The sequence below is a fragment of the Danio rerio genome, chromosome 18, assembly GCF_052040795.2.
Source record: "Danio rerio strain M-AB ecotype USA chromosome 18, GRCz13ab, whole genome shotgun sequence".
Taxonomy (NCBI): Eukaryota; Metazoa; Chordata; class Actinopteri; order Cypriniformes; family Danionidae; genus Danio; species Danio rerio.
In genome coordinates, this window is record NC_141038.1 from 47598901 (window position 1) to 47620000 (window position 21100).

Genomic DNA, 21100 nt, shown 5'->3' on the forward strand with positions numbered 1-21100 from the left:
TGAACTGATACAGACAGATGTAATGGGGATGTAGGGAGTCATAGGCTGACATTCCAAACACTGTATATAGACTGAAGGAGAAAAATCCCTTTGACTCCACTCTGGCCCGCATTAGACCTACCTGCAAGTCCACCTTGCAGCGCGCAACAAAAGAGAAAGACACACACCCACACACACATACCATTAAAAAAATCCTACTAAATGCACTATAAAGCAGAGATCTGAGTGTGTAACAGGGACAGACTCTTACCCTGATCCTCCTGGCCCTCCTCATGTCCTGCGGGGTGAGGTGAGGGTCTATGGGGCTTGTGTGGGACAGGTCGTCTTTGGCAGATTCGGGGATTTCGGTGACTGGAGGAGGAGTGACAGAATCTTCTTCATCTTGCAGCGACTCTGTGTGAATCGGTGGAGGATCAAGCGCATCTTCTGTCTCGGTTTCCATCGATTCAGCCGCCATCTCCACCACTTTCAGGCCATTCAGAGCTCCATCAGTCCTCTCTTCAAACTGTAGTTTATCTACAGATGCTAGCAGCTCCTAGAGAGAGAGAAAAAGTACAGAATTCATTTAAAGCTCAAAAGAAAACTGCAAAAAAATGGTTTTCTTACTGTTTGTCCTGTTTCTAGTCTAAATATCTGAATTTCTTCTTAAATCAAGAAGCATTTACAGACTAGATAAACTATTATCTTGTCTTATGCAATAATATGGCAAAATAAAGTGAGTTTTTCCCTAAAACAAGCTAAATAATCTGTCAATGGGTTAAGCAAAATAAATGTATGTCAAAACGAAAAACAGTATTACTTTGCCTACCGCTTTGGCGGATTATTTTGTTTGTTTTAAGGAAACACTCACTTCATTTTGGCATGTTAAAAGATGCAGTATGCAAGTTTGAACCCAGTGGTTGAACTAGGTATTGCATTCCAGGATCAAAACAAACTCAAGTGCAGTTTGCCAGATTGAGGACCAACAGGAGCGACTATCAAGCTTAAACGCTGCTTTAGTTTTTATTCGAACAAACACCTCGAATTAATATATTAGAAACGGCTTCTATTTCTTGCAGCTGAACAACAGAAAATTTGACAATGCTCACCACAAGCACACCTCATGTGCTAAATTCAGTGTTAAATGCTATTGATGCGAGTTTGAATGAGAGGGTGCTCGCTGCAGAGCCATTTGAGGAGAGATGAGCTCCAGCGAGGGGGAGCATGAGCTGTCGCTCCTCCTCCTGTAAGCTGTTTTAATGCGTACACCAACCCCACCCCTAACCCTACCCCCAGTGACATCACTCGTAGAAGAAGTGCAAAAAAGGTGGAGCTCAAGCATAAGCTCCCCCTCGCAGGAGCTCAGCTCTCCTCAAATGGCTCTGCAGCGAGCACCACTTGGTTTGAATGGCACTTTACGTGACATTTATTGTCATACTACTGAAAGCAGCAGCAGATCTTGAAATTGAACTTTAGAACTGTGACCCAGTGCAAACTAACACGTCAGTGATTTAGCATGTACATTTATAAATGCTAAAGAGGTTTAATATGTATTAATTCGATTATAAACCTTAGCATTTTGTTGGGGTGCAGTGAGTGCACTATTCTGTGCTTCATTAATTGCTTTTTTTATTTCTGTCATGCTGTGTCTGGTATAAACAGCCAAATTGCTTATTGCAAATCACGTCACATAGCATGTTGTTAAGACACACGGCTACAACGTAACCTGCTCACCTAATGTTCACGCTCGTAAAATTTATAATATTTGCTAATTAATAATCACTCTTGCGAGTTTGTTGTCATGGTTAACATTGGTTCCACCTTACCTGTGTCTTATCAGCGCTCTCAACAGGAGTCTGTGGGCAGAGGAATTTTGTACGGCGTCCTGGTCGTCTTGCACCTCCGAAACGTTTCCTGCCCCGCCCTCGGCCACGACTCTTTGGCCTGGAAGAACAGAAAGCTAGTCAGACTCCATAATGGATTCAGGGAGAACACAAGTTAATGTGCGTTCAAACCTTTGGATGAGGTTCAGCTTGTCATCATGCATGTTTAAGTGCTGCTGAAGCTGCTCTGAGCTCATGAAACGTCTATTGCACTCATAACACGGCCAGTTCTTCTCCTGTTCACGCAAAACTGAAAGGACCCAGAAAGAGGTTTCAAACAAGAAGCATAAACTGAACATATTTTGATAATATCATCGTAATAAATTGTATTAAACCATATCAATCACCATGCAAATGCAGTTCACATTTGTCACGGGTAATTCCGATAGCAAATAAACATTTAAAACTATTTTTTGGACCAAATAAAAACAAATGCCAAGGCTACACTTATGTGTTTTCATTTTAAAACATTGAGACGCATCTTTAGGCATCGATTTTTGATATTTGTGAAAACGCTGTCCCAAGTATATACTTTTTAAAACACAAAAACATCCGAAAACTATGAGGCATTTTTAGTCATGTGATCAATTTAGCTAAAATGGAGGTGTAGGACATTGTATAGCAGTTGTTTTTGTTTCTCTTTATTTGGAAAACATTTTTAAAGACTTAAATCAGTTTGTACATGCTCTAGTCTAGACCTTTTGCACATTTATACTCCAGTGTTATTTGTAGCAACACCTCCACCTCACTCTCGGTTCATTTTCAATGAACAGTAATGTAGCAAGTGTGTTAATGTAGTGTTAAGGTGCCAGAAACTAAATAAGCATCTAACGTCTTAATGCATGTGCAGTAGAGGGAACGTTTTTACTGTCATTTCAATGTGGATGACGGATCAGTGTAGCTACAGACAAAGTTTCAAACAGACAGACTGAGTTAAAATTCCTTTCTCATGTCAGAATTTTAACTGACCTTTTCTCTCTTCTTCTGTGACATCGTGAACCTTCTGGTTGACAAACTCAGCATATGACGCAGCATACCACACCTGGATAATAAGATCACATATGAACACACAGCCTCTGAGCACTTAAAAAACAAAACTAAAAGAGTAAAACAAATAATAATAGTAAGAACTGATAATAATAATACAATTTTAATATAATATAATTTTTTATGTATTCCCTCATCTGTAAGAAGCTAAATTGTTGGGGAAGGGGTTGTTCTGGATTTTTTTTTTATTATTATAAATAAAAACTTTTTAAAAATTAAATAATAATACAGTTATGGAATATGTTGATTTATGTTTAATTATGTTGATTGCTTAAAATAAAATGTATATTAATTTAAAAAAACTAATTAAGAGTTTGAGGCACATTTCTCACTTTTATTTAGTTTGATGTACTTAAATGACTAAAACTTAACAGAAACTATACAGTCTTATTAAAAAGGAAAATATAAAGGCTGAAATGTTATTGCCAAGGTTAATATAAAGAGTATAATCATAATACATATACATTAATAATCCAATAATATATATATATATATATATATATATATATATATATATATATATATATATATATATATATATATATATATATATATATATATATGTATAGGTATATATATATATATATATATATATATATATATATATATATATATATATATATATATATATATGTATATATGTATAGGTATATATATATATATATATATATATATATATATATATATATATATATATATATATATATATATATATATATATATATATATATATATATATATATATTAGTAAACCATTAAAGAAAGTATTGTAATAAACATGATAAATAATAAATAAAAGTCATTTTTATCTACTGTTGAAGTCAAAATTATTAGCCCTCCTATTATATTGTAATTCTTTTAGATTTGTTCCACAATTACTGTGTAACAGAGAAGATTTCTTTCAACACATTTTTAAACATAATAGTTTTAATAACTGATTTATTTTGTCTTTGCCATGATGACAACACATCATATTTGACTAGATCTATTTCAAGCCATTTCTATACAGCTAAAGTGACATTTAAAGGCTTAACTAGGTTAATTAGGTTAACTAGGCAACTAGGGTAATTAGGCAAGCCCTTGTATAACAGTGGTTTTTATCTGTAGACTATAAAAACATTGCTTAAGTGGGCTAATAATATTGACCTTATAATGGTTTTTAAAAAAATTATAACTACTTTTAATCTAGCCGAAATAAAACGAATAAGACTTTCTCCAGAAGAAAAAAAAATATTATAGGAAATACTGTGAAAAATTCTTTGATGTTTAACAGAGCATTTGGGAAACCCAGCAGGGCGAATCATTTTGTCTTCAGCTGTATATTGTCCAGTTATTTGTTTGCTATAGATATGATTTTTTTCTTTCTACTGACCTTAAGCTCCTGTTTGGGCTGAATGTTCTTAATGCTGGTGTAAAAAATGTCGGAGCCGTACTGGTACGCCACCAGGTTCTGCTCCAAATGGTTTTGAGCCGGCCGGACAAACATCATCCAGTTACATCGCTCTTCATCGGACAGGTCAAACCACAGGTCCTGCGCCCTCTCGCCTTCTTTCTCAGGGTCTAACATGTATAACTGCACAGAGGAAGCAGAATTAGACCATTAAGAAATACTCTTAAAGTCCACATGAACCAGAAGCTGCGACCATTTTATTTTCGTATTGTGACACAGTTCATAGAGAAATGCAATATTAAATGAGAAAATAGTAGGCGTGGCTTGTTTCTTCTACTGCAAGCTGATAGGATGTAGTAAAGTAGGCATTTCATTCTAGAAAGATTGGGAAAAGGGTTTGGGGGGACAACCTAACCTAACCTAACCTAACCTTATTACAACCTAACAGACTCCTCCTCCCCCTCCTTCTCACCCTTTCTGTTTGTTGTCAAAACTGACAGCTGGAGGGGCGTGGTTAAGTATATTAGCCACGCCCAATATCTCAGACAGACACAGTCTGAGAATTAAACTGAAAACAAACAGGGAGTGCATTTTCAGATTTCAATATTAGATTACAGGGGTGAACATTTTATTCTACTTTATGACATGCACAGATGAATTGTACACCACAAAACCAGCAGCGTGAGCTAACAAAATCAATATGGCTAGTTTTGACGTGTACTTTAAAGATAAAAGAGCAGGGTTTCTGATTTGTCGTACTTTGAGATGGATGTGTGTGTCCAGCAGTTCGCTTTGTCGCACCAGAGGGCCCTCGAGAGGACCAAACTGTGTGCGTTTGGGAATTCTGCGTTTGGTAAAGACTCCACCGAGGAAGCGGTCAATGTAAAGGACCAGAGGAAGACTGGCTCGAGCCTTGGACATCACAGGCCGGTTCAGGATGGGGTGCAGAGGACCATGTTTTATGCAAGCAGCAGGATTTGCGTTATTACAGTCTTCACACCCTGCGCAAAGAAAAAAATAGAGACAGATGAAGTCAGAATTACTAGCCCCCCTAAATGATTAAACCCCCTGAATTACTAAACCCCTATTTATTTTTTTCCCCAATTTTTATTAACGGAAAGCTGTTAATAGTTTTATTAACTAATTTCTAATAACTGATTTATTTTATGTTTGCCATAATGACAGCGAATAATATTTGACTAGATATTTTTCAAGACACATCTATACAGCTTAAAGTGACATTTAAAGGCTTAACTGGGTTAATTTCTGTAGACTATCGGAAAAAAAAATAGCTTGAAGGCGCTAATAATTTTTTCCTTAAAATGGTGTTTAAAAAAATTTAAACTGATTTTATTCCAGCCGAAATGAAACAAATAAGACTTTCTCCAGAAAAAAAAACTTTATCAGACATACTGTGAAAAATTCCTTGCTCTGTTAAACATCATTTGGGAAATATTTAAAAAAGAAAAACAAATTCAAATGGGGGCTAATAATTCTGACTGTCATTGAGTACATTCAGTGGATTTTGAATTTAAAAGGAACACTGCACTTTTTTTGAAAATAATAATAATAGTAATATAAGAACTTGGCTGCAGCAGGCACAATAACAGTAAGCACATTTATGAAAGATGATTCAGAACTATTTTCAGGCTGTGTAATATCACTGTGCCTGCTGCAGTCATGGTACAGCATCAATGCTTCTTAAAGGGCCATGACATCCCCCACTTTCGGTTAAAGTCTACTACAGAATTTTTTCAAAAGATGCATGATTAATGGGCGTGGAGCTCCGTGAGCATAGGGCAGGAGTGGGCGTGGCCAGCAGGGGAGAGAACAACTGTTGATGTAAGTTAGCTCACAAAATGAGACACAAACCGTGAGGAGACGCATGAGTTTATAGTTCACAAAGTTTAAATGCAAAGAAATAAACAGTAATTTAATGCCCTGCTACATTTGTTATTCATAATTTCATATACACATAACCATAATTTATATCACTATAAAGATAAGTGTGTTCATGTAAACACTATAAATGAGGATTCTCCCTCGATCCCCGGGTCTATTATAGATCTGAATGCAGACTCAGTGCAGCAGGTCTCCTGACCTGTCTATTTTAATCATTAGCCCTGCTTGTAATCTGGAGGATTTAGGCAAACACAGCAGCACGGCGATGTGTCTGAATGTGAACGAACTCCTGATAAAAGTCAACGTCCGCCATTCTTCAATTCTCGTACTGCTCTCCCGACAAAAATGCTTGCTGCACACACAGAGCTTTGCTGTATGACCGGCCCTGACAAGATCGCGGGGAAAAAAACATGCAACAAACCCCGTGGATCATGGAAACAAACACATACGAGCCTTCATGAACGGATACTGCGTGCCGTTGGTCCATGACTCTGTCTCACAGCTTGCTTGAAACTGGCAGGTCTGTCTTGCCTTCGGAAAGCATGTGCTCTCATGAATAAATAAGCAGCCGGCTCTTCTCATAGGATCAGAAAACTCCGCTATGAATAATAATGAGAAACCGACGCGTCATCATTGCACTTGCAGTACTGCGCTACGTCGCCGATTTTGATCCCGCCCCATAAATCATTTTAAACCCGGAAGCTGAAATAAGCTGACAAAAGCTCAAAATTATCCAGTTTTCCCCACAATTAAAGCTGACAGGTGCTAACATTGTCTTAACTGATGCTCAACACACACAAATCTGTTAATATATAAAAAAAAGTTCTCCAGGGTGTCCTGAACCTTTAATCATTACGCCAGCGTGAGAGTATAGTTCCTACTCAAATCAGCCCAAAAAAATAGTAACTTTTCATTTTCTGTCAGTCTTAGTCTACAATGTAACTACAGAGGAGCTTTAAACAGGAAAATTACTGAAACACTTGGTCATTCGTTTTTAGCAATATGCTAACGCTCTAATCTGATTTAATGATTTAAGCTAAGCTAAGCTAAAAGTACTCGATTTAAAAAAATAAAATAAAATAACACTTTACTCACAGAGGTTTTGGGGGGTGAAGGGCTGCAGTGCTCTGGGTTCCCAATCATCCATTTCAGAATCCTCGCTATCATTGTCTTCTTCCTCGTCCTCAGAGTCTACAGTTGAATCTGTGGCCCCGAGGGGACTTGACGAGGCCTCCGTCAGGGTGGGCAGAGCAGCATTAGTCACAGCAAGCTGGCTCTGCAGGGAAAATAATCAGCGTCTTCTCAACAGTAGGTTAACCTTTTATCACTTATGCATAATGCTCTTTATTTCACACGCATTTCCATAACGCTTAAAGCCCGTTCACACCAAACACTGAAGGTGCATCTCAAATCACATACACATACTATTTATACTGCAAAATGGCATAGAATAGTACACGTGTCAAATCCAGTTCCTGGAGGGCCACACAGTTTAGTTCCAACCCCGCTTCAACACACTTACCTGTAGGTATCAAACAAAACTGAAGGACTAAATTAGTTGGATCAGGTGTGTTTAATTAGGGATGGAACTAAACTGTGCAGAGCTGCGGTCCTTCAGGACCTGGATTTGACACCGGTGGAATAGTGTATAAGGGGTCGTTTTTCCTCTCACACAACACATTTCTATTGTTCTTTAATGTAAACGCACTGGGTGGACGTGTTTGACCGTTACACTCACACATCGCACCTTTTGAAGCTCAGTTTTTTTAGTATCTTCGGGTGCTTATCATAACCTGTTGTTTTCCTATTTCTAATGAATATGTATTCATAATATCGCGTCACATGGACCTTGTGCCGCCCTTTTTGTTTTTTAAACACATTCCTGACCACCGTGTAAACCGGTGTCACTGAGCCCTAAGTAGTGTTTAGCGAGCGAGACCTGGTCCAACGCCTCTCAAGAGGGGAGACTTGACCGGGAGAACATTTGCTTGTAAGTTGGTCAATAGGCAAATGACACCTGTGCCTTTGCAGTGATTGTGCAGGACAGACTCCATAAAAACCATGCTGGAAATGCAAGCCAGAGAGTCTTGAAGGCGAACAGCGCTAAATTTGCCATGGGCACGTTATTTTAGATGCTCACCCTGAGCATCTCGCCGACCAGTCTTCTTCCTCACTAAAACAAACTCATCACATAGTGAATTTACACTGACATATATCCAATTTTATACTAAAAATTACACGTGCACATTAAATACCCAGTTGATGGACTTATTCAACCTGTAAAAAGAAGACTTGTTGTGTAGCGGAAGGGGCGGAGCTTTCATGCACTGAGGTTGAATTACTTAAATTATTTTGCATCATGCAAGCAAAACTCTCCTATGTATGTGATTATGCCGCCTACCGATGGTGACTGCAGTTGTACTCATGACAGGTAGTATTTGTTAAGCCGCCTTTCCACTGCACACAACATTTGGACACGACTGTCAGAATACGCCCCCTTGTGGCAGTCGCACAGAATTTTCAGTTCTGACGTGCACCATGAGAGAGAAGCTATTCTCGCAGGGTCGGAAATAAAGGAGTGCAAAAGCAAGAGCCTTTATTCTCTGTGCGTTCACAGTGGTTGAAAGAATAAATGAATACTAGGAACTCACAGAGCGCTAAAAATATTGGAGGGAATGTGGAGACAACATTAAAAATATATATTTTTATTACTTTATTGCTTACATTTATAAACAGAAAGGCTTTTTTTAATATAGACTTGCTGATTTAAAAAATAAACAAAAAAAATTTTTTTATTTCTCATCTTGCGCAAACAGACCTGCTTGTACAACACAGGAATACATCAGGAGCTCAATTTGTAACCGAATTTTCTCCACGCACCTCCCGGACTACTCTCCATTGGAAATGAATGACTTCCTCTCTGTTGCTTGTTGTGTGCAGGGGAAAGGAGGCTTTAGTTTGGTAATTTATTTCACTAATTTGGCAATCGTTAAATGTCGTCTGGGAAATTTGCGTTAAGTAAAAAATGTTAGTGTTCCAGTTGTGGCGACACTAAACTCATACACTACATGGTTGAGCGTAAAAGTGCATAGTTTATAATGCATATTGCATAGAGTGCCATTTGAGACACAACTAATAACTATTAATATAACGAGCACTGGATTTGCTTCCACACTGATGAAGGATAAAAATCATTACCGCTTGGAACCAGCAGATGGCGCTACTAGTGCATCTGCCCAGTGAATCTTTCGTTCATTCATTTTTCTTCGGCTTAGTCTCTTTATTCATCAGCGGAATGAACCGCCAACTTATCCAGCATACGTTTTACGCAGAGGATGCCCTTTCAGCTGCAACCCAGTACTGGGAAACATCCATACACACTTAATCACACACGCACACTCATACACTACAGCCAATTTAGTTTATTTAATTCACATATTCTGCATGTCTTTGGACTGTGGGGGAAACCGCAGCACCCTGCAGAAAACCCACGCCAACACAGGGAGAACATGCAAATTCCACATAGAAATGCCAACTGGTCCAGTCTGGACTCGAACCAGTGACTTTCTTGCTGTGAGCTACTGTGTTGCCCACGAGTGAATCTTTAATTAAAAAAAAGTTATGAACCTAAATCAAATCAAATCAAACGAATTTAGCGATTATAGTCAGTGTAGTTGAATAAAAATAAACTATTTTCCCCAGCATTTTCAAAGGAGGAAACACAAAAACGCTGAAACTAGTGCTAGCGATGGATAGCTGAGGTACTTTATGCTTCAGTTTGCTAGTCTGCCTTGCATAACTTTCATGTAATTTTTAATCAGTCTTTCCCATGGTATAACCAGTCGTTTTCCAGATAGTCATTATCTTTGCATGATCTTTGAAAAGTGGGCTTAACATCAAACAAAGCTTCTCCACAACATCGTCTGTAGCTTTAAATTACTCAACTTCTCTATATTTCAATGGATTCTGACTGGCTGTCAGTGTTTTATCATTCATTAGATGGGAAAAAAAATCATGAAAGTGATGCCAGCAATATTTATATCTACATCATTATAGATGTGGTCTGACATCTGCTGTTTTTTTACACCAAAGACTATAGAATACACAAGACGTGTCACTCGTATCTTTTTGAATGGGGAAAAGTGTAACAGTCAATATGGTGACTAAAGCCCCGCCTACTAGTAGAGAAGCCAATCATTGATCGCTATATAGCAAATAAATTTTGCCTTCTAGTACAGAAGCCAATCATCAATCGCTATATACTGACAATACTCCGGGGGAGGGGCTCAGACCAGAAGTGAGTTTCTGCAGATTTTGTGTGACTCGGAAGTTTAGAAATAAAACTAAAGGGACAGTCGATGTTTAATTTTATTGCTGAATCGACATATGTAATGTAATCGTAAGCTTGGCAAGCAATTTTGGAGAATTGGATGTTTCCCCATTCAAACAGAATGCCCAAAGATGGCCGCTGAGTGAAATGACTTGCCTTAAAGGGACTTTGTTTACACTCAGAATGATTTTCAGAACTCAGTCTTTAGTGTGTTTTCTATAGTTATAGTGCTTGGTGTGAACGGGACTTCCAGAAGTGCTGATGCATGATGGAAGATGTTTAGCAATAAAGTGTCACCTGTGTCACAGGTTCGAGGATCGCCTGTGGTCCGTCAGCTACGTTACTCAATACATGCAGATTGGCAGTATTCATGTTTTGACCGCTTGGTAACAGCACAGTCACCTGAGAAAGCAATATGAAAGGTCAGATGCTAAAACAGTACAATGACAATACTAACATTTTTATGTGGCAAGTCTAAAAAAAAAAAAAAGGAATGTTCGATAAAGCCACAATACCTGTTGCGTTGTGCCATCTTGCTGAATGTAGGCCACTTGAGGCTGATCTGTAAACACTGCCTGAAATGAAGCAAAAAAAAAAAGAGCAGTAAACCTGAGGTATGTGTTGTCAAATATTGTAAAAATATGATTTATTTAATATTTAATGGCCCAAAGTAACAAACTAACAGCACACTGCGGTATTTTTGGTAATCGAAATGTAGCATACATGCTAACATACTCATTGTTAGATGCTCATCCCACATTGTGTGATTTTGCCAAGACAAATTTGAGACAATATTGGAAATCCTAAAGACTCCTATAATCCTATGCTAAAACCTTTTGTTTTTTTCCATTCGATTCATCTGTCCAACAGAAATAGTAAACCCAGTTTAATTCGGGAATGGTTAACCTTGCTATAAAGGTCTGGATCTAGAGAACAAAAGCAAATTGTAATGAACATCTCTTACACACACACGCACGCACGCACGCGCGCACACACGCGCACACACACACACACACATTATTGTTCTGTGATCTCTTTACTCTAATGACCTAATCTGTTGATAATGTATCTGAACTCACCTGTGTTCCATCAGCAGGATGTATGTAAACGAGTGTGTGTTCGGCAGACTCAACAGAGGTGTAGGAGCTTCCATCGGCAGCGTAGACAACCTGCTGCTGAGTGCGGTCAGACTGATCTCCACTGTACACGATCTGAGCCACTGCACCCGCCTCAAAATGAACCTGCACACCCAAAACAACACCCTTTAGCACTGATAGCAGGAGCCCTCCTGAATTAGTATCCCCTGAACATTCGTTCATTTTCTTGTCGGCTTAGTCCCTTTATTAATCCGGGGTCGCCACAGCGGAATGAACCGCCAACTTATCCAGCAAGTTTTTACGCAGCAGATGCCCTTCCAGCCGCAACCCATCTCTGGGAAACATCCACACTCATACACTACGGACAATTTAGCCTACCCAATTCACCTGTACCGCATGTCTTTGGACTGTGTGGGAAACCCGGAGGAAACCCACGCGAAGGCAGGGAGAACATGCAAACTCCACGCAGAAACGCCAACTGAGCCGAGGTTCGAACCAATGACCCAGCGACCTTCTTGCTGTAAGGCGACAGCACTACCTACTGCGCCACTGCCTCACCTCCCCTGAATATTGTTTCCCCAAATTCTGTTTAACAGAAAGAAATTCTTTTCAACACATTTCTACACATAATAGTTCATATCTAATAACTGATTTCTTTTATTGTTGCCTTGATGACAGTACATAATAATTTATTTAATATTATATATTTTATATATATAGAGAGAAAAAAAGCATCATAAAGGATAACATTAACACAGAAAACACAGAAAACACTAAATTGTCACATACAATGACCGAGAGACAGTTTAGAGCAGGCAGAGTTTCAAACTGTGGGCTGCACAGTGAGGAAAGGTGGGTCGCGCAATGTCACTTAGCTGCAGCTATATTCAGGTTGCGGTGAATCAAAACCAGTACGATAATGAACGAACGATTCTTTAGAGACGATTCTGTTTTTAAAATGAATCATTTAGGTTAGAACACATGTGCTGAAACAGTCTGTATCAGTATTCATTGAATGACCGAGTCAGATTCATTTGTTATGTATGTTTGTACCTGAGGTGTATTTCCAGTGTCGTTGTTGGAAGCTGTACTCCACACAGTCGACGACTCCTGCTTGGCCTCCATGTTAACAGTATGAGGTGAGTCTATACACCTCCTCCACAGATCCACCGCTCATCAACCGTCTGTATTCATGAGAGAAATAAACATTATTTTTCTAAATATTACAGCATTTTTTTTAAAGAGTCATCATAACCAATACTTGGTGGTGATTATGGTTTTGACTAGCCCATTATCATACAGTATATATATATGACGCATTATTAGACATTGTCACATATACTCAGTAGGGTTTTTGGATATTGACGATTTCACATGATCCAGGATCATTTCGTTCTTCAAAACTGATCCGAGAGTTGTTGTCTTAGCAACAGTTCTGGTAGCTCAAACCTGCTAGGGAGCAGGCTTATTTCATATAAACATGATTAGATTGAGTCAGTTCAAGCAAAGAAAATACAGAAAGTATACCGAATTCTGATTTTTTCTTACAGTGGTACTGGTAGATATATACACTTAGGAAAATAGTAAATATATCCCTAATGGAAAAAAACAGCTTAAAACAGCCTTGGCTGGTTGGCTGGTTTTAGCTAATCAACCAGGCTGGTTTTAGAGGGGTTTTGGCCACTTTCGGGCTGGTTTCCAGCCTGTGCTTAGCTGGTCAGGCTGGGAAATGACCAGCTAAAACCAGCTTGACCAGCCTAGCCAGGCTGGGAGCACAGCCAAAACCAGCTATGTCCTGCTTAAACCAGGCTGGTCAAGCTGGTTTTAGCTGGTCATTTTCCAGGCTGACTAGCTAAGATTAGCCTGGAAATGGCCAAAACCCCTCTAAAATCAGGCTGGCCAACCAGCTAAAACCAGCCAACCAGCTTAAGCTGGTTTAAGCAGTTTTTTTCAGTGGGGATATTTTTAACTATATATATATATATATATATATATATATATATATATATATATATATATATATATATATATATATATATATATATATATTTATTGTGTGTGTGTGTGTGTGTGTGTGTGTGTGTGTATGTGTATGTGTGTGTATATATATATGCAACTTATGCAATCTGCACTCTGAAATAAAAGTACAAAGACTGCCACCTTGTGGTTCAAAGAGGGAATTTATTGAACTTTTTAGATCGCTTTAGCACATTTTGTGTATGATAATAGACATGTACAATATGTGACTTTTTAAAAAAAAGCAGTAATACATTTATGCAGTCATGAACATGTTTTGACAATTAGGCCCAGGTTACGTTCATAACAGAACAGTGGTATAGGTGTCTCATGTCATCATATCCTATAATATAGCCATTATACAACCCTCTATCAACTCGTATTTCAAGTCTTTTATGAAGGGTAAAACTAACAAAAAAATAAATAAGTTAACCATATTTTCATTTAAAAACAAAATGCAATGTCTCAAGGACTTTGACGTCCTGTGCCTGCTGGGATAATTCAAATAAATCTGATTTGACTGTATTACTACTGTATATCCCAAAACAATGACAATAAAGACTCCTCAACGATCCATACTGTTTACTTAATTTGTATCTTTGTTTAATTTTGTTTTTTTGTGCTATTAGTTGTAATTTATGCATTTACTTGTTGATTTAATGTTTCAATATTTATATAGTATACTATATAGTAGTTTATGGTATGAACATCTTAACTGAGAACTGTTAATGTCTAAAATTTGGATGCCATAATAACTAATTATAACACATTGCAGCATGGGCAAAAACAAGTAAATTGTTTTTTTTTTTTTTTGTGGCAGGTGTGATGAAAATTATGGTAAAAGGCAGGCCCATCCAGGCTTAGAAGAAAAAAAGATCTGTCTCGATAAACGGAAAAGTACTGCAGCGATACTATAGTACAATCACAATCTCTCATATGGTATCAGAGACGATATTTGTAACGTACCGTGGTATCATTAACGTTACAGATAATATATGCTTGAAATGTACATGACACTCTCGTGTTTCCACGTGATAATAACGGTTAATCTGAATAATACACTATATAGATTTGGTAATAAAGTGGCTCATGTAAAGGCAACATAACCATGCTGGAGCTTCGTTTTAAAATAACTGTACATATTGAAAGCTCGCGTTTAACCCCAAAACAAGCGCGGGCTGAAGAAGCGGTCAGTCTAATCACTGCACGGGGGTAGAGGAGATACACGGCCGGGCAGAAAATCCCCAACAGCAGTGCTGGCAGAAAAAGCACAGGCAAACGTTCATAACCTGGGCCTCCATCAAACCTTGAGACAAATTAGCAGATTATAAATGCCGTAATGGCTAATGAAGAAATTGGGGTGTTTAACGCGCACTCTCCCCCCCTGTCTGAAGCCTGCAGGTTGGGAGTTCCAGTCGGACTATACCACACAACCCGCAGCGGCACAAATACATTTCCACAGCAGCGTTATCAGACATAAACCCGCGCTGGAGGCCAACAACTAGTGAGGGATCAGAGCAGGGGGCCTGTCTGGCCTGAAACCGCATTAGGGAGTCATTTTAATCAAGCACGCTGGTTTCATGGAGGTTTTCAAATGCAGGACAGACGCGCTGGGCTCCCCGCTTATAGATGAGCTCGGCCGGCGGGCGCGCTCCGCCAGTGTCTGCAGCAGAATGAGGAAGACACGACACGACTCCATTTTGGGTGGGACTAAGACAACAACAAAGCACGGCGAAGACACTCGACAAAATATTTCTAAACCCTAATCGACCGTCCGAAGGAAAAAACGCTGTGAATTTTGCGTGACACTTACCGAGAGACGATCCTTAATCCGCACTTAGGCTTCGGATGTAGATTTCCCGAGAGTTTTGAGCATTTTTAGGAAAAGGTTGAAGTGGGTCTTCCCTCTGAATGGTAGCTGCAGAGAAGGCTGCCTTGCATATATTAACATAATCTACCTAGCAACAGACGCGCGGCCCCGGGTCAAGATTTGTAAATTGAGGGAGTTTTTCAGGAATGACCTAGCTAAACTTGCGTTCACGATGTAGTGAGCAAATTCCTCGTCGTTTATTTTTAATGTAGACCTGTATAATTTGTTTTTGTATTTAGATATCGTCGGTGTGTTGCTCTCATGTGGTATTTATTTCTTGAGCGCCAATGAGAATTGTCCGCATTTCTCCCAACCAATGAATAAACGAGAACACCTTCAAGGCCGTCCAATGGAAAAAAGAAAACGTGACATACCTACCAATGACATTTCAAGCGCGTCACACAAGAATATATATATATATATATATATATATATATATATATATATATATATATATATATATATATATATATATATGACCAATTCCATGAAAATGTCAACCTTATCATGAAAAAATAAACTTTTGACCAAAATAACAAAACCTATTTCAATTTGCTTATTAAGGTCTATATTTTACTGTTATGATGTGCTCTTGTTGAATTTTTAAGGAAATTGTTTTGTTTATCCATGAAATATGAGGATTGTGCCAATGCTAATTTTCATTATCATCCAACCACTTTTCGTGCTTTCAAAAAAGGGGTTAAAGACTCACCTTTTCCATGCTTTATGTTAACAGTAATCATTCTGCAGAAGGATTGGAGTCTGTAGTATAAATAATTATCCTTACTTTTTCATAACATTATTGCCCTTTTGATTTATGAGCTACATATTTAAGACATCACGCAGCTTCGGTCACGTGTCACGTCCGTAACGATTTAATGAAAAAGTTTATATTGTGGAATAAATATTATAACAAATAAAATGAAACTTTGTATACAAAGCCAAAATATGTCCATACTACTTATGATCGCCAACTCATCTCAGGTCTTTGCTCTGAACAACCACAATTTTGCGTTACGGACGTGACCATTTTTGAACTCCTTATTAATTTAAGCCAATGACTAGCGCATATTTGTTCATTATGATGCTGCATTACAATTACTGACTTACATTACATAACATATATGTTATATCAAGAACTGAACATTTCATTTAACTATAAACCACTTTAGTAACATTTCAGAAATAAATGTTTAATAAGAAAACAACATTTTACATATTGCCATAATTGGCCATAATGACCTATTTCCTCCGTCTTACTTGCGGTTCATGTGCGCACGCGCTGCCTATAGTGAAATATAATGACAATGAACCATAAGGCTTTGAACCTATACATTTTGTAAAGTATAGGCTAAGCATATAACAATTTTGTTATTTACATGTGATACTGCATTAATTTGCATACATGTTTTATAAGCTGTAAAATGAAAGCATCAGTTTGGTGCGAAGTTATAAAATATTTGTCTTTGTTTGATTTGTAGATTAGGCTATTTAAAATGTATATAAGAACTATTAATAACTGTTATTTTCGAAATGGAAAAAAGGGTGGTTTGTTGATAGTAGTCTGCACTAAATCATGAATATGCCTAGTTGAGTTTATGACGCGGCTCCAGGCAGCACAGACGACCAGGATCAGCGCTGGTTCGTCAACTCCTGTGTCAAACTGTGGCCAGAAAATCCTTCTTTCATTTTGCTTTTTTTGGCAAAAAAACATCTGTAAGCACGTGTGTTTGCACGTGTTACTGTCATGCGAGTTAACAAATATGTGTTGCTCATAAAAGCCGATCACAACGAACGCGCTTCTTCATTCCAGAGACGTGAGGCGCTCCGCAATGCATTTTATGTTGACAAGAAGAAAAGGAGCACGGTGCTCTTTTGAATGTCACTATAGATAACAACTGAATCAGCTGGTCTATTGTGCGCGAGTGTTGCTGTCAATGTTTTCATAATTAAATTTTTTAAATAAAATGGCAAATGCGCTTGAGTGCTTATTAAAATTATTTTAATAAGAATAAGAATAAAATAAGAATAAAATCTTGATATTGATCTAAGCTTTAACTACATTATATGAGTATTAAATTTGTTAGAAAATCGATAGGACCTGCAGCTGTAAATATTTAATTCAATATTTTACACAATCGGTTATGAACTATAGCCTAAAATATAAACATTATAGTCATCCATCGTACATGCCTACAACCAATGACTATTTTTCTATGCTTGTTTAACATAGCCTACACAAAACCTTTCTTAAGTTTTAAAGTTTTCTCTCTCACCCTGGTGCGTATGAACTTTTTGCAACCTGTCCTGAAGTGACTGCCGACGAGAAAAAGAAAGCAAGCGCGAGTGGAGAAATTAAATTATTTATTCCATCAACTAACACATTAACTAGAATAAACTAAAATAAACTTTGTCAAATATAATATTGCCATATCTGTGACAAAACTAGATTTTAAATATTCTCCACGTAGACACGGTCTTGCGCAACAGTCGGGCAATGATTTAATTCAAGTTTGTCTGGAAACACTAACTTTAGGAGCCTGCTAAACATAGGCCCATTATAGCTGATTATGTTTATTATAAATTCTATATTATTCAGAGTATAAAAGCACCATGTTAGCATGCAACATTGTTACCGAATTGAGTTTTGAACATTCGAACGTGCGTTAACCTTTAACAACACACATGCCATAATATGAATTAAATATAGCAAGGTGATATCTATTTAAGTTTGATTAATTGTGCAACCTTACCATTCAGATGTCTCAGAGGTTAAAGTTTATTGGTTTACACAGCCAACAGATATCCACAAATAGGTCTTTGGTCAAGTTTTGAAAGCATTTATCTGATTTTCGTAATGTGTCAACTGTCAATTTCAGAGCAGTCACGTCCGTAACGAAGACAAGTCACGTCCGTAACGATAGTTTTTCCTCATTAATGCAAAAATGAAAAACTAAATACAATTAATTATATATGTCCCATGCAGAGCCAACCCTTATCCTTTTGACTGTTATATATTTTTTTGTCTTCTGCATTTTCATTCACAGAATTTTCACAAAGTATGTCAACTCACAAAACTCATGTCTTTTTTTTGTCACGTCCGTAACGCATTCATTTTGCCGTCATTTTAAATATAAAACACCTGCATAGACTGATATTTTTTTGATGCCTGAACTCCATGGTTAAGGGGTAAGAAAAATATAAACATATATTTCAATATACTGTTAACATATACCTTCTCTGAGAATATACGTTTCATTTTTTTACTGCAAATGTCACGTCCATAACGCTGGAATCAGCCATATATATATATATATATATATATATATATATATATATATATATATATATATATATATTAAATACTATCCCAAAAGAATTAATAAATTAACTTAACTTTAAAAATATATATTTCATATATAAATAATAAAAAACAACCCTGAACAGAAATATATTATAAGAAATGCAACAACAAACTTATTCTTCTAATTCTCCAACAAAAAAATCAAATGCTCCAAGAGGTTAAAAGGTCCAAGAGATTAATAGAAGATATTGCTTGGAAAAGCACATGACTTCTCCCATATAAATATGTAATCCCAAACAAAGCAAAGGAAATCCATTTTAAAAATTCTACACAAAATATGCCCAATGCATTTATCTCAAAATTTACTGATATTGCAATTACTTGTTCTTTCTGTCAGGAAAATTAGAAAACTTTGTCTCGCATGTTTTTTACATGTAAAATCTCACAAAAGTTTTGGTCAGATCTATATAATTATTTGAATAAATCCCAATCAACAAAACAAATCTTTCAATTGAAAGATATTATTTGTTGTTATTATTCTAGTCCCAGGAATAAAAATGAAGAATATGTATATAACTTTTTTATATTATATGCAAAATTCTTTATATACAAACAAAAATTTCTTAAATCCTCTCCCTCATTTGCCCATTGTTTTTTATTAAAATTGATTCATTGCTTAAAGCTATACGTCTATCTAACAACAAAAAATTCTGTAAGTTAATAGAAAACTTATGAAAATATCATGCTTCCAGTATGTTAGTAACTAATGCTTTCTGTATTTTTTATTTAATAAATTTTGTACTTTCCCTTTCTTTATTTTGTTCTCTTTATTCCTCTTTCTATTACTTTTTTTACTTATTGTTATTATCACTTTGTAATTGTATATTCTTGTGTTCCAGTCTTCTACATGTTACTTCCTGATTTATATTGTACATTTCTTATTTTCTAAATAAAAGTTTATATATAAAAAAAAAAATAATATATATATATATATATATATATATATATATATATATATATATATATATATATATATATATATATATATATATATATATATAAACGCTTTAAATTACTCAGTCATGTTAAAGTAAAACGCAATTTTGGTTTTATTCTGAAGTAAAAAGAATGAAATATTTATTCTCATTAGACTGTTTTTACATAAAGCAATAAAAAGGCACCATTCTTTAAGACATTTAGATTTATTTCCAGACATAATACAGATGCTTTAACTTCAGAACCGTTTAATAATCAATATTTGGTAGGAATAACCTTAATTTTGAATATTAATCAGGCAAATAATTTGTTATTCGGATTTTAAAATATGCTCTAAATGAAAATATTTACCTGTAATTTAGAAGAAACTGCAGGCCCGTAGCCAGGTTAGGTTCGGGTGGCTCAAAAGACCCACCCCTCACTGACAAAGGTCCAGAATTTGTCCCATACATGAGCTCATTTGTCCCATTTTGACTGCTATGACTATTATAAATATACTATCATGTCATAAATAGTGAAAATGCGGCATACTAATGTACATGTGATTTTTCAGGTTCTTTATTTTTAATAAATTTGCAACAATTTCAAAAAATCTTTTTCACATTGTCATTAAGGGGTCTTGTGTGTAGAATTTTGAGGAAATAAATGAAGTTAATCCATTTTGGAATAAGGCTGTCAAATAAAAAAAGTGAGAAAAGTCAAGCGCTATGAACACTCCGAATGCACTGTATATACAGTAGGCCGATTGTTGTGTGTGCAACATTTGTATGTTTCTAACCACCTTCAAGAAATGTGGGGGTCGCGAGTCACTGGCATTGTTATTTTGCGGGCTGAAAAACCACACAAGGCAGAATAAAGACTCCTGACACCTCTGTGGAAGTAGTGAATTTATTGATGTGTTTCCCACCTGTAACCAAGAAGCCATTTTCCATTGGATTCACTCATTGTTTACTTCTAATATATATGAACTTTGTATGGTTTCCCCTCACCCCATGACCATCTCACAATCAAGCAGGCAATGACAAGGTCCAAGACTGGAGCCGTTTAGGTGCATAGTGAAAGTCACATACAGAAATACTGTCACAGGAAGAGGGAAAAAAGAATAGAAAAATCAAAGAAGAAGAGAACAAACTTAAAAATATATATCATAACATCTCATATAAGAACAATGCACACCACAGGTTGTCCTTGATAAAAGCCATGATTGCAACATCGACTATACAGGCATACAAAGACACTGCTAAGAAGAAGGGTAAGAGATAGAAAAAAAAAAAATTTAAATTTTT

The 21100-nt window shown here is 36.7% G+C and overlaps 2 protein-coding genes across 51 annotated transcripts in view; both read right to left on the reverse strand.

Annotated features, from left to right (window-relative positions):
* Positions 1-15852, reverse strand: part of prdm10 (PR domain containing 10) — a 39849-nt gene extending 23997 nt beyond the window's left edge. Inside the window, 12 exon segments of the mRNA NM_001347687.2 lie at positions 251-535; positions 1806-1923; positions 1995-2112; positions 2832-2904; positions 4282-4482; positions 5059-5300; positions 7297-7477; positions 10829-10933; positions 11047-11106; positions 11611-11772; positions 12682-12812; positions 15458-15852. Of these exon segments, the coding sequence (NP_001334616.1) occupies positions 251-535; positions 1806-1923; positions 1995-2112; positions 2832-2904; positions 4282-4482; positions 5059-5300; positions 7297-7477; positions 10829-10933; positions 11047-11106; positions 11611-11772; positions 12682-12753 (1617 nt within the window). The 5' untranslated portion in view covers positions 12754-12812; positions 15458-15852.
* A 4836-nt stretch (positions 15853-20688) lies between these two features.
* The window catches only part of aplp2 (amyloid beta precursor like protein 2), a 163285-nt gene continuing 162873 nt past the window's right edge, over positions 20689-21100 (reverse strand). For all 50 annotated transcript variants that reach the window (XR_015514512.1, XR_015514507.1, XR_015514506.1 and 47 more), the window contains 1 exon segment: positions 20689-21100. This exon segment is cut by the window's right edge. The gene's annotated coding sequence lies outside the window, so the exon portion shown is untranslated.